Source organism: Equus caballus, chromosome 5, assembly GCF_041296265.1.
Source record: "Equus caballus isolate H_3958 breed thoroughbred chromosome 5, TB-T2T, whole genome shotgun sequence".
NCBI classification, from domain to species: domain Eukaryota; kingdom Metazoa; phylum Chordata; class Mammalia; order Perissodactyla; family Equidae; genus Equus; species Equus caballus.
This window is the reverse complement of record NC_091688.1, coordinates 44,435,178-44,449,768: the sequence shown is the minus strand read 5'-3', so window position 1 is coordinate 44,449,768 and position 14,591 is coordinate 44,435,178. Positions and strand designations below refer to the sequence as shown.

Here is a 14,591-nt window from a genome sequence, read left to right as displayed (position 1 = left end):
TCATCCAGCCTCATTTCTGGACTTCTGCTACCTTGCCAGTTGCTTCCAAAACACACTATGTCCTTCTTCACTCTCTGCTTTGCATATGCTATTCCCTCTGCCTGGATTCTTTTCTCTGCCTTATCCTTCTAGCAAGCTTTTACCCATCCCTCAAAACCCCACTCAAATGGCACTGTTTGGTGGAGTCCTCCCTGACTCCCTAGAGAATCTCCAGAGAGTTAATCGTCCCTCATCAGTGCCCCCATCTCAGCTAGTACAAAACTTACCACACTGTACTGTTTGTTTTCACGTCTGCCTGACCCCCTAGACCTGAGAATTCCTAAAGGGCAGGGGCTGATAATTTATCTCTGTGTGCCCAGCCCTGGCCCAGTGCCTGGCACATTGTAGATACTCAGTCAATGCCGGCTGAACAGAAATGGATTCTTGTTCCTGTAAGTGGCAGGGTGTTTTGCAAGGTGGCTGATCAGGATCACTGAGCAAAAGAAAAGCATTCCTGGAGGGGTCCTTGGGTACTTGCCTGGCATCAGGAGTTAAATGCACATAACTGATTGCTAACATTGAATGCTTGTGTGTTGGAGGGCACACATCATTCAAAACTTGATGAAGGCCATTTGCCTAGAATCTGCTTTAGTTACAGAAAAAGATTTCGTGCAAGAAGAAATTTTCTGATAGTCTGATTGAACTCTGGGCTGTGAATTTAAGGGAGTGGTGGGCACTCCATGTTGAAGAACTTCATAATTTATGATATTTTTTGGAAAAGACTGTTTGGAGCTAGTAGGTTAAATATGAGAAGAGACCTGTGAGTTCAAGCTTTGCTCTGGGCACTGGACATAGGTGGGGTGGGGCTTTGGCAGCTTCAGGTGTAACCACCTGGCCCTCCGTGAATGAGCATTGGGGTTGGAGGCATAGCTGCCGCTTCTCTGGATAGCTCCTCACAACTTTGCCTCATCTGCAAACATTTGAGGGATCAGTAAATATTAGTACATATGTGTTGTCAGTAAATAGACTTTGTGAGAGCTGCCAACACCCTCTGGTGCTCTGAGCTTGTGCTTCTCTCTGGCTCCGAGTCTTTCTCTCTGCCTCCTTGTCCCAAGGCTCTCAGCATGGATGCCAGGGAGCCAGCTGTATAGAAATAAGACTGGGAGACAAAGGAAGAAAGGTACAGGTAACCTTCAAGGGTATCGTAGTTGTTTCCATTCTGTACAGGGGAGGCCCTTGCAGGGCATTTTTTGAGGATGGAATTTCTTGATTTGCACTTCACTGGAAACAACCGTGGGTATAACGAAAGAGGGGAGGACGGCACATGACTGGGACAGATAGCTAAGGTTGGGAAATGATTATCACCCACAAATTAAAATAGGCAAAAGTTCAAAATTATGGTTATCAGAGAGAACCGTGGATCTATATTGCACATTTTTCAAGTTTAGTACAATTATTTTGCTCTATATTTTAAATAGTCTCACTGTTTTATTTAAAAAAATGTTTATTGTGATAAAATATATGTAACAAAATTTACCATTTTAACCATTTTTAAATGGCATTAAGTACATTCACATTGTTGTGCAACTATTACCACTATTGACCTCCAGAACTTTCTCGTCTTCCCCAGCTGAAACTCTGTTCCCATTAAACAATAGCTCCCCATTTCCTCTCCCCCTCAGCACCCCACAACTACCATTCTACTTTCTGCAGGAATTTGACTTCTCTAGGAACCTCATGTGAGAGTTGGTCCTTTTGTGACTGGCTTATTTCAGTTAGAATAATGTCTCCAACGTTCACCCATGTCATAGCATGTACCTCACCGTTTTTCTGTTGTTGTTTTTAAGATTGGCACCTGAGCTAACATCTGTTGCCGATCTTTTTTTTTCTTTTCTTCTTCTTCTTCTCCCTAAAGCACCCCCAGTACACAGTTGTATATTCTAGTTGTGGGTCCTTCTGGTTGTACCATGTGGGACGCTGCCTCAACATGGCCTGATGAGCAGTGCCACGTCCGCACCTGGGATTGGAACCAGCAAAACCCTGGGCCACCGAAGCAGAGTGTGTGAACTTAACCACTCAGCCACGGGGCCAGCCCCTCTTACTGTTTTTTAATTAACTATTTTCATAAGTATGTCTATAAAATTGTTTTTTAATTTTTTAATTTTTGGAGAACTTTAATCCAATCTTGCTTTAAAGGACTGTTTTCTTTTTTTTTATTGAGGTAATATTGGTTTATAACATTATATAAATTTCAAGTGTACATCATTATATTTCAATTTCTGTGTAGATTACATCATGTTCACCACCCAAAGACTAATTATAATCTACCACCATACACATGTGCCTAATCATCCCTCTCGCCCTCCACCCTCCCCCTTCCCCTCGGGTAACCACCAATCAATCTCTGTCTCTATGTGTTTGTTTGTCATTGTTTTTATCTACTGTCTGTGAGAGAGATCATATGCTATTTGACTTTCTCCCTCTGACTTATTTCACTTAGCATAAAGCCCTCCAGGTCCATCCATGTTGTCACAAATGGCCGGATTTCATTGTTTCTTATGGCTGAGTAGTATTCCATTGTGTATATATAACACATCTTTTTTATCTATCCGTCCCTTGATGGGCACCTAGGTTGCTTCCAGGTCTTGGCTATTGTGAATAATGCTGCAATGAACACAGAGGTGCATGTATCTTTACGCATTCGTGTTTTCACTTTCTTTGGATAAATACCCAGCAGTGGAATAGCTGGATCATATGTTAGTCCTATTCTTAATTTTTTGAGGAATCTCCATACTGTTTGCGATGTGCTATAAAATCTTATTTCTTGAAATATCTCCATGTATAGATGAAGCAGTTATCATCATCTCTAGTTTATACTTGAGGAAACCAAGTAGAAGAGAAGATAAGTGCATCAGATGCAATTGGCTACTTATCCAAATCTATCCTTCCCTCTACTCCCTCCCTCCTATCCTTCTTTCTTTTGGCAAAGCCCCAGCTTTGTTCTTGTGTTCACTGGCAAGCTATGCACACAGGGAACGGGCAACTCTTTGCTCCAAGAGTAAGTCTTGATTAATTTCAAGCAATCATGGTAATTTCAGGTCCTTTGCCAATGATTGGTTTAGAGGGTTGGCAGGTGATATGCTTTTGGCCCATGAAATACGCAAGAAAGCTGATGCAAGGCTTCCAGAAAGGGTTTCCTTGCTTTTACAAATAGACACAAGAAGAAACTTCCTACTTTCTGCTTTTTAATGTGGCGGCCACCTGTGTGGGTGATACTTGGAGTTCAGCAGCCATCCTGTCACCATGGGAGGAGTTAGTCAAATAACCCAGACATTACACTGAAGATGGCAGAGAGAGGGAAGGAATCTGGATCCATTATGATGTGACTGAGCTGCTGAATTAACCAGCTCTGGAATTCCCCACCTTTAGTCTTGTTATTTATGTGAGATCATAAACTTCCTTATTGTTTAAACCACTTTTGAATTTCCTGTGCTTGCAGCCAATCATACTAAATGACATATTAAGGATTAAAGCTAAACAGAAGCCAGTGTAGAGGACCCAAGGCTCACACCTTTTTCTACTGGATGATGCTAATAATTCAGCATTGCTCTCTTTGCTGTGAGATCTCCCGACCTATTGTACTATTTCTGAACTGTTGGCTCTGGGAAATAATTTCTAGGAAAAAGGACCCCTGGAAAATTGACTTTGATTTTGAGAAATAAAAGGAGGGGCACTGGAGAAAACGAAGAGAGACACAAGTAACAGAGTGACAACTGCCTAGAGAGCTGCAACTAGAAGGATGGTGAAAAATGATATTTGTGAATGACCCTTTGAAACATTACAGTCAGGTGTGGTCAGAGGGAATGACAAAAAACAAAGCCAGCCAGAGCGGCTGTAAGAGCCAGGGAGCTTTCCTCTCCAATGGGAAACCCAGCAAATCTCAGAGAAGTGGTGTGTGGCAAAGTGGAAGACAAGGGCGTGATATGAAGATGACCAGATAAAGGGCTTTAAAACACCACAACTACTAAATGCTGATAGAGAACTCACATAATTATAATCACATACTAAGCTGACAACAATGCTCACATAAGTTAAACCTGTGTAGGTTGTACTAGCTACTTTTTATAGTTTACCCAGAAAGCTTTCTTTTAGGTGTGTGAACTGGGCACGTGATCCTTGTTTGGACAATCATAGTTCTTCATTCTTCAGGCAACTTTTATTTGTCCAGGTGGTGGGCACATGATTTAAGGAAGGGCCCATCAAAGTCCTTCCCTGGAAAATATATACAGATGCTAAGAAAAGTACAGTGTTTTTTGCTAATAGACAAAGAAAAGCAGATAAGAGCAGAAATGAAAGGCAGATGAAAAAGAGTGAGGTGGCCCTGAGTTCTCTGTGTCAGACTCTAAGGCCTTGGTTCCTATGGCACTTGCTTTAAATCTATGAGCTATCCCAGGGTGGCAGATTATATTTTCCAGAAATGGCTACCACAATATATCCCATCCCACATACTCTCATTACAATGCAAAATTAACAGTTCTTCCATCGAGTGGCAGTGTCTGTTTCCCCTACCACCCACCCCCTCCCCGGGCAGACCTTTGTGACCACTTGGGCCAAAAGAGTATGGTGGAAGTGATACTATGTGACTTCTGATGCTGAGTCATCAAAGTGCATGTACTACTGCTTTATTCACTCAACATATTTGATTTTAGAGCACAGGCACCATACTTGAAGAAGCCAAGTAGCCACATAAAGAGGCCATGTGTAGGGGCTGGCCTGGTGGCATAGCAGTTAGGTTCGTGTGCTCCGCTTTGATGGCCGGGATCCCAGGCACTGACCTAGCACTGCTGGTCAAGCCATGCTGTGGCGGCATCCCACATAAAATAGAGGAATATTGGCACAGATGTTAGCTCAGCAACAATCTTCCTCAAGCAAAAAAGGGGAAGATTGGCAACAAATGTTAGCTCAGGGCCTATCTTCCACACACAAGAAAAAGAGGCCGTGTGTAGGGGTCAGGCCAACCGCCGCACCTGAGGTTGTGGTAGACAGCCAGCCTCAACTGCCAGAAGTGAGATGTTTCCAGATGACCCCAGCCATCAAGTCACCCTTAGCCTTTGGGTTTTCCCAACTGAGGCCCCAGGCATCACTGAGCAGCGACGAGTGATCCCTAGGTGTCCTATCTGAATTCCGGACACATAGTGTCCATATGCATAATAAAACGATGGTTTTCAACTAGAAGGACCCACAACTAAAAGTATACAACTATCTATTGTGGGCGGATTTGGGGAGAAAAAGCAAAAAAACAAACAAACAAACAAAAAAGAGATTGGCAACAGATGTTAGTTCAGGTGCCAATCTTTAAAAAAACCCAAAAAACCAAAAACGATGGTTTTATGCCACTAAGTGTTGAGATGGTTTGTTATGCAGCTAAGTTGACTGGAATACTCGACATCCTTCTTGGCGATGTGAACCAAAACATTCTCTTTTTTGCTTAAGCTAGTTTGAGTTGAGTTTTTGTCACTTGTAACTAAAGGAATCTTGATTTACAAACCCTCTTGTCTCTAGGTGTTATACACGCTTGCAAATCAGTTACCAAAAAAGTAACTGGCCTTCTTTCTTGTGGTCTTTGTGGAAAAAGTGCAGAAAGGTAGTGAAGAGGAAAGAAGAATTAGGGCAAGGGCCTCAAAAAAGGCCCTCTTTTTGTTTTCCTCAGCCCGTGAATCCACGGGTAATGGCATGCCTTATTGCCTCATTTAAGTCACTTAATTTTTCTAGAATTGAGTTCTGGCCACTGATCTGCTGATGACCTGTCACAGGTCATTGTATCTTTCTGGGTCTATTTCTTTTTTTAGAGGGTGGTAGTGGAGGGAGCTATTTCTTTATCAGCAAAATGAGGGCATGGGGCCAGATGTGATATTTATTGGTATGTTAATAGCAGCTATGTGCCAAGCATCATGTTAGGTGTTTTCTGCATATTACTCATTTGATCCCCACCACATCGCTATGCAGCAGTGTCAGCCACTTGAGGGTCATTTCCTGGACTAACATTCTATCAACACTTGTTCAGCACCTTCTCTTGTACCTCTCACTCTCATACGCTCTGAGGGCACGGCAGGTCACGTGTGACAATTTCCTTGTTTTCAAGAAGCTTATGTTCAGATCAGGAAGGTAAAGCTAAACTAGATACTAAATTGTTATGGTCTAAACTGAGTGGCATTGACTATAAATGCAATAGGAGTTACGTTCGTTATCTATCGCCATGTAACAGATTACCACAAACTTAGCAGCCTAAAACAACACACATGCATTATCTCACGGTTTCTGTGGGTCAGGAGTCTGGGTTTAGCTTAGCTGGGTGCTCTGCAGGGTCTCACAGGCCTGCAATCAAGGTGTTGGCTAGGCTGTGTTCCTTAGTGTAGCCCAGGAGCCTCCTCCAAGCTCATGCGCTTGTTGGCAGAATTTCTTGCAGGCGTAGGACTGAGGGCCCTATTTTCTTGCTGTCAGCTGGGGGCAGCTCTCAGTTCTTTGCGGCTCTTGCAGTTCCCTGTGATGGGCCTTCTCCATGGGGAGTTCATAGCATGGCAGCTTTCTTCCTCAAGGCCAGCAGGAGACTCTCTCAGTCCAGTTGGCTAAGAAAGAGGGTTACATAATGTAACTTAATCATGAGAGTGACATATATCACCTTTGCCATATTCTACTGCCTAGAAGCAAGTTACAGGGGACGGGACTACACAAGCGTGTGACTCACTGGGAGGAGGGCGTGACTGTATTTACCGCAGGAATTTAGAGAAGAGATGTCAGAGTGAACTGGAATCCTCAGGGGAGGCTTTATGGAGAGACGTAAGCTAGAGCTTGGAGAATGAGTAGAATTTAGACCAGCAAAGAGGGAAGGGGAGGAGGCAGGATGTCTAGGACCAAAGAACTGTATGAGCAAAGGTGTGGAGGTGGGGTTCTCACCTGAGGAATCCCTGCACAAAGAGCTCAGAGAAACCTGCTGACTGTGCCTCACAAAGGGTAGCAGGAACTTTTTTTCTTTAACCAGAGGAAACTGGGTAGTGGAGAAAGTCCTGGCCTCCGTGTCAGAAATTTTGAGTTCAAGGTTCAGTTCTGCTATTAACTAGCAGTGTAACTGGAACTTGCTGGTTATCTGAGCCTAGTTTCTCATGAGTGCTTCTATTTACCTTGTTCTTGTGAGGACTAAACAAGCTCTTGGATGGGAAGTACTCTGCAAACTGTCCAGGTCCTATTTCCAAAGGCAGCTTTACCAACTTCTAAGACCCCACTCTCTCTGGGTCCCCCAGCTCTCTGACTCCTTTCTCCATCTTTCACCTGATCCCCTTTCCCTTAAAGTCTCCTAAATTCGGAGAGGGGTGTTCTCTAGGTTTTGGCCTTGCCACTTCTCTCATCTCACTACATGCTCTGCCTTAGGGCTCTCATCTGCCACCACTCACAATCCAAAGTCTATGGCTCCCAAGTCTATGCTCTGGTCCAGATCCTTTGCCCTCATCCCAGACTTATGCGCCCAGCCAATTCCTGTTGGATCTCCTGCAGGCCCCTCAAATCTAACATACTCCAAGCTGAACTCATTATCTTCCCCCCGCAAACCTCTTCCTCTTCCTTTTCTTGCCTGGTCTTGGGAAATCACACCACCAAGTCAGGAGTCTTTCGTTGTTCTTTCCTCCTCCACCCTCACACCTAAGATCCAAGTGGTCACCAAGTCCATTCTCTCCTGTGGATCCTCCTCCCAACACCACTGCCCTAGTTTGAATCTCATCAGTTCTCCCCTGAATCACTGCAATTGCTTTTTAATGGATCTGTCTATCTTATTTTGTTCTCCACGCTTCCTGCAGAATAAACTTTCTGAAGCACAAATTTGATATTCCCGCCGCTCTGCTTAAAAGCATTCAGAGGCCCCTAAATACTTAGGAATGAGATTTACACTGCTGGGTGTGATATTCAATACCTGAAGCCCTCCCAGATCTGATTCTTGCCCACTCCTTTCTCGCCTCCCCTGCCCGCTTCCTCCCTGTCCCCTCTGCTCCAGTCCTACTGAACTGCTTGCAGTTCTAACACTGCATCACGTTCTTTCAAACCTCTGTGTGTTTGAATACCCTCTTCCCCTTGTCAGAAATGCCCTTCTCTGCCTTGCTAACTCATCTGTGATCACTCCTAGGTGCGCTCTTAGCAGTTTGTGCAGGCCTCTATCACAGCTCTCATTACTCAGGAGCGCCAAAGCCTGGACTGTAATTGTTTTTTCTTCTGCTGTCTCTCTTGCTAGATTGTGAGTTCTCAAGAGCAGAATGGTGTCTTATTTTATTTTCTTACTTTGATACTGTGATCACCTTTTCTTTCAATCTGATCCTTTCTAAATATTTTATGTATTTATTTTTTGAATAGGCAACACATTTATCTGTCCAAAAATTCAGAAGTTACAAAAGGTATATAGCAAAAAGTCTCCCTCCTACCCCTGTCCCCGACCCCTGCTGTCTAGTCTTCCTCTTCAGAGGCAATCAATGTTATCTGATACTGTGAATACTTCTAGAGATAGAAACACATCTAGGGTTCTCCTTTTATACAAAAATGGAATCATGTTCTACAGACTATGCTGTACCTTGTGTTCATTTAACTATGTACAGTATCCATGAAATCACTCCACTTCAGTATATAAAGAATTTCCTTATTCTTTATTTACAGTTATTCAGTTTTCTATCGTGGAACTATCATAATCTAACCAATGAACATTAGGTTGTTTCCAATCTTCTGCAAATACAAACAATACTGCAATGACTAACGTCACAAAAATGTCATTTCACACATGTGCAAGTGTCACAGTAGAATGAACTCCTAGACGTGGAACTACCAGATCAAGGGGTATGTGCATTTGTACGTTTATGTCATATTGCCCTTCACGGAGTTTGTAGATATCTTATTTATCTCTGTATCCCTAGCCACTGTTACAGAGCCTAGGACAGAGTAGGCATTCAGTACAGTTTGTCAAATAAAGAAAGGAAAAAAAATAGCTCTTTTAGTGGAAGCTCCCTTTTTCCTTCCTCTGATGCCTTGCTTTAGAGGATAAGTTCCTTTCCACCCAGTGCTCAGTTCAAACCAAATGATTCATGTTCAACCAAAATGCCACTATGCCACTATTATTTAGAGCAAGATTCTTTTTTTTTTGTGAGGAAGATTCTCCTGGAGTTAACATCTGTTGTCAATCTTCCTCTTTTCTTTCTTTTTTTTTTTTTTTTGGCTTGAGGAAGGTTAGCCCTGAGCAAACATTCATGCCAATCTTTTACTTTGTACTTGGAATGCCTCCACAGCATGGCCTACTAGCAGAGTATGTCCGCACCCTGGCTGCCAAAGCAGAGCATGCAGAACTCCAACCACTCAGCCATGGGGCAGCCCCCTGGAGCAAGATTCTTATTCCAACTTTTATTAATTTTCATATTTGTGTAACTAATTGAGACTCATCTCCATTAGCTTAGTTATAAAATAAAGTCACATTAATTTTTATGTACTAATAACTTTGAGTCCTTATCTCACATTTTGTGAGACGTCTCAATTATTCTACTGTGTTTTTTTTTCCCCTTGAGCAATTCCTGGAAACCCTTACATAGTCCACAAATTCTTTCACGGGGTTGTTCTTGTTTTTATAAGTCACTTGACCTCTCAAGTGAACTTTTACTGTCTTTTAACTATGTATCCCTGTTGCTTCTTCTGGATTCATGGCTTACTAGCTGTGTGACCCTTCTCTGCCTGTTTATTTATCTATAAAATAGGGGGCATTATAGGGTTGTGAGGATTAAATGAGATTATAGATGTAAAGTGCTTAGAATAGTGTTTGGCACATAGTAATGTTGAGAAAGAGAGTCCTTCACACATCTTTCATGCTTCTACTGGTGTTCCTGGGTATGCCAAAAATGCAAAGCCCTGACTGCTCTTTACCACGGTCATTTCTCATGGCTGTATTTATAGTGAGCAACTTTGAAGGATGAAGTAATGTCTCCCTCCAGGACAAAGAACAGGTTTGCTGACTGCTTCCTATAAAATGACAGGTTCTTTAAGCTCAGTGTACTGCAGCTGTCATGCAAATCCAGTAAGCGCACAAGATCCATCTGAGTCCTTGGTGGCATCTCTATGGGACTTGGGGGAGCAAGAGAAATAGACACAAACATGCTGAAGCTCATGTTGCTTCCTGTGTCTTGAGTAATAGCCCTTTGTCTCTGACCCAGGACTCTTGTGTCGTCTATCAGCATCCATGAAACAGTAACAGACTAAATTATTGGCTTGTCAGTAGGGTAAAATCAAATACCAGGCTGGAGCAGTAAGCGCTTAAGTAAGCTATTTTCCTTATTTTTGCTCTTGCTCTTCTCACTTGCCTTTGCCAGGCACTGTGTACAGTATCTTGAAGTCTGCGTTTGGGAAGGTAGCCAAAAAATATCAATTGCTGCCATTTGCGAAGAACTCTGCTGTGCTGCTGGGGGAAACAAAATGAATTAGAAATAAAGGTAACTTCAAAATCATTGCTCAATTGAAATTATTACTTTGTCATTCTAATATCCAGTTCTAAAACACTGAGACCATAGTTTCCTCTACATATGCTTTTAGTACATTTGGGGCACAGTTTTTATGTAGTTGCAATACGTGAAAAGAAAGTTGCACAAAAACAACTTGGCCTTAGTTCCTGTTACTTAATAGCTGAATGACTTGGGCATTCTAAGGTTCCGTTTCCTAATATGTGAAATAGAGAGAGAAACTAACTCATGATCCAGTAGTCTCACGAGGTTGTTAGGGCCATGTATGTGAACACATAAGGTACTGAGCAAATGAGTTGTTATAATTTAAGACTGTGTTGACTCACAAATGTCAATTTGTCCTAATATTACTGTTTTTAGAGGGTACGAAATGAAAGAACAAAAAAAAAGTTGCATCACGTCAACAACTGAGTCAGTCAACCAAGCGCCATGCCGGGTTAGCGGCTCACGGTCCAACAGAGGAATCTGCTAGGAGCATAAAAGACAAACTACAACTCCCAGCAGGCTTTGCTCCCTAACTGCGTCATATGACCTCAGCTCCTGCCCGGGTCCGGCCCTTTCCCCGCCCTCACCGCCCAAAAACTACATCTCCCAGGAGGCTCCACGGTGCCTAACCGTCCTTTCCCCCCGCCCCCTGCCTCCCCTTTACCCTCGCCGGCAGCTCCGTGGCCGACTCGGGTCCCGCGGTCGACGGAGCGGGCGCGCGCGCCGGGGGTCGCGCGGCTGTTGAGAAGGGCGAGCGCGCGCGGGGAGGGAGTGGAGGCGTAGTGGGGCGGGGGTACGGTTCGCTTGCTCGCAAGATGGCGGACGAGGACGGGGAAGGGATTCACCCCTCAGCCCCTCACAGGAACGGAGGTGGCGGCGGCGGTGGGGGGTCTGGGCTCCACTGCGCCGGGAACGGCGGCGGGGGAGGCGGCGGCCCGCGGGTCGTGCGCATCGTCAAGTCCGAGTCCGGCTACGGCTTCAACGTGCGGGGCCAAGTGAGCGAGGGCGGGCAACTGCGGAGCATCAACGGGGAGCTGTACGCGCCGCTGCAGCATGTGAGCGCCGTGCTGCCCGGGGGGGCGGCCGATCGGGCCGGGGTGCGCAAGGGGGACCGCATTCTGGAGGTGTGAGTATCGGGGCGCCCGGCGCCCCACCCCGCCCCATCCCCTCCGCCTGTCCCTGCTTCTCCCCTCTACCCCTGTCATCCTCAGGCCGCACCTTCCCCCAACCCCCGAACCGGCCCTGCGGACCCCCGCCCCCTTCTGGCCCGGCGCCTCCTTGGGGCTTGACCCTCCCCACACCCTGGGTTTCTGCGACTCCCACCCCCCTCCCTGTAATCTCCAGTTCACGTCCCTGCCGCCACTGCTTTTACCCCTGCCCTCCATTCCCTTGCCTTCTTTTCTGTCCCTTTGCCTTCCGCTTCGGCATGCTGCTTTCTGCTCCTCGCTGCCCCTCGCTTTCCTCGTGATGAACCTCTTCTGCTCCTCACTGACAGCATCTCCTTTTCTGACCCAGCCACTGTGTGTCCTCCCCAAGTTCTCATCTTTGTCATCATAGTTTCTTGTTCTCCACCACTGCCTTCAGCCCCCGTGGACCGGCCCAGCAGACGAGGAAGGACCGGCCGTTCTGCCCTCTAGACCGAGTAGGCAGGACCTCTGGTCTGCTCCTACTTTTCCTCCAGAAACATCATCCCTCCACACAGCTCTGCTTTTCTTTCCTTAGTTACCCTCTCCTTATGGTTAAGCACCTCTTGTATTTTGCTAGCCTACCATGTGACCCTTTCCTTCCCTCCTTTTTGTACTCCTTCTCCGAGTACACCTTCTTTTCTGACCCTTGCATGCCTTTTTGGTGGTGGTGGCGGCGGCGGTTGGGTCTTTGACACCATAGTTTCTCTTCGCAGTAGTGCCCATGTTACACCAGGATTTTTGAATCTAGGGTCTCCATCACCGCATCCCTCTGAGAGCATCCCTGTTCTGGCCCCCTGTCTTCACTCTTGCACCACACTCCTACTTCTTTGTAGTCAGGTTTATGGTAGAGCTCTCCTTAGTTTCTACTTCCCTCAGACTACAACCCCCTTTTGGGTCTTTGACCTCCTTACTTTTTCAGGGCACGCCGTTTCCATTCTCTCTCCTCCTCTATTCTCTTGTGAGCCCACACTTGACTATCCTATTCTTTCTCTCCTCTGCGTTTGCTTTCCCTTCCTTCTGTCTTAAGGCCCCTTCTGCTGCTGCAGCCCATCCTCTTTCCCTGCTGCAGTCCCTCCCCCTTCATCCTCCATCCTGACTTCCCCATTGCATGCCTTAAAGCTCTGGCAGGATGCTGCCTTGTCTTGCAGTTTCTGTGCAGTCCTCCTCCACTCCTCTCATCCAGGTGTTACATTTGTGTTTCTGTACTTTGTATTAAAATGTATATAGTGATTGCGGGTTGACTGGTAGGTGGGGTGTGCTCTCGTCTCCACTCTCCTTAGCAGTCTTCAGCTCTGTCTCTCTCTCTCCTTCTTCCTGAATCTGTCTTGTGTGTTCTTTTTTCACACTTGTGCCCTCTCCCTCAGTGCTTGGATTTGCCCTCATGAAGTCTCTCATTTTTTATAAATGTTATTCTAATCATAATTTTCACAACTTTCAGTCTTTCCTCTAGTAAAACAGTGAGTATGCGCAAGGTTTCAAAGGGGATAGTGTCTTGAAGTTCTGCCCTATAGAGGAGTCCATCCCTTCTTAGTCATCTTATGCCCCCTGCCCTTATCCTTGACATTCTTATTCTCTGGTATCCACTCATTCTATATTCTCTTACCTTCCACCTCAAGAAGGCATAGCTCACCAAAGCAAGGGTTTGGAGTTTTATACTTTTGCTCTGTCCTTCCTGTATATAGATGCTTTCTTTTTCCTTTAATGTCCGACATACTTTTTTCTAGCATTCTTTGGCACTATGTTCTTAATCTTTTGGGGGTCAGAGTATTCAGATATAGAATGCAATAGTGCCCCTTTACTTTGTACTTGGGTGCCTAATTCTTTTCTTTCTAGATATCTTAAAATCTGTGGCTGATGTTTCCTCCTGATAGAAATTCTTAGAATTGTTATTTTCTTTTCCCTTTGGAAGTTTAACTTTGGATCCAGCTGTTTGTTTATTTTTAAATTTAAAACTGAAGTATTTACCTAAATTTATAAATTGATCATAAAGTTCTAACTCATTTATTCTTTCAGAAACTAAAGGAACTAGACCAAAACAATTCTGTAGAAGACTACAGTTAATGTGATCGACCATTTCAAGTATATACATATATGCCAATAACAGAGTTGGTGGCTTCTTGCCTTTATTGTGGTTTTTGCAGCAGAGTCCAGATATAAACAAGGTGCTGTGAAGGAGACCTCAAATCATCCCCCAGTACAGGTAGAAGGACTTGCCTCAGGCCCAGGTTTCAGTCTAGGCCCATTCCTCCTTCCAGAGAAAAGACTCCATTTCGGCACGTCCTTGGTGCTAGGTAGAGAGAACTTTGTCTCTTTTAGTGGGCAGCGCGAAAGAACATTCTTTGCTTAGAGAATCTTTCTCTGGTTCTCTGAAAAAGTAAAGACATTTTCCTGTCATTCATTTCTCACCTTCCAACTGTGGTTTGCTTTCCAGATTCTTTGAAGCTCCTCTGCTACTATAGTGAAAATAGTGACAGTTGCAACACAGAGTCGAGCTAGTTGGTAAATTCTCTATGACCGCAACTATACCATTTCTTTTGCTTTCCTTCCCTTTTTCCAAAGTCTGCATCTTAGGTTTTCAGGTGAGGGGAGGAAATCAGTGACCAAACAGACATGATTCTTGAGGGGTGTTTGTGTCTACTACTTGTTTTGATCTTGGTTAACTTGATGCTGATTTCCCTAAAGCATTCTTTAGGCAACACACTCCTTAGAGCTTTTTTCTGTGTCTCTCACCTGAGTTCCTTTAGTTAACCTCTGTGTTGTCCCAGTTGATGAAGTGCCAAGTGGGGTCAGGGTTAAGCACGGAGAGATCATCATTGTGTAGATGTAGTTTGTATGAAGTCATAGGTGGATGTCTGGACCTTGACAATTGCTGTTTAAGACTTCCTATTTTAGATACTTTCCTCCTCTACAC

General features: G+C 44.7%; 1 protein-coding gene and 1 long non-coding RNA gene across 6 annotated transcripts in view; one reads left to right on the top strand and one right to left on the bottom strand.

Moving 5' to 3' along the window:
• Positions 1-9,196: 9,196 nt before the first annotated feature.
• LOC138924284 (uncharacterized) lies at positions 9,197-12,101 on the bottom strand. Its single transcript, XR_011439205.1, has 2 exons — positions 11,887-12,101; positions 9,197-10,447 (listed from the first exon to the last, which is right to left on the bottom strand). It is a non-coding gene; the product is annotated as an uncharacterized lncRNA (long non-coding RNA).
• SNX27 (sorting nexin 27) overlaps positions 11,025-14,591 on the top strand; it is a 67,454-nt gene continuing 63,887 nt past the window's right edge. For 3 of the 5 annotated variants that reach the window (XR_002808078.2, XM_070268240.1, XM_023641161.2), the window contains exon 1: positions 11,093-11,619. Coding sequence is in view for 4 of the 5 variants with exons in the window: in XM_070268240.1 (XP_070124341.1) it covers positions 11,309-11,619 (311 nt within the window). In the remaining variant the exon portion in view is untranslated. Of the gene's footprint in view, positions 11,620-14,591 lie in introns of all 5 variants that reach the window. The other 2 variants (XM_023641160.2, XM_070268241.1) reach the window with 2 other exon arrangements.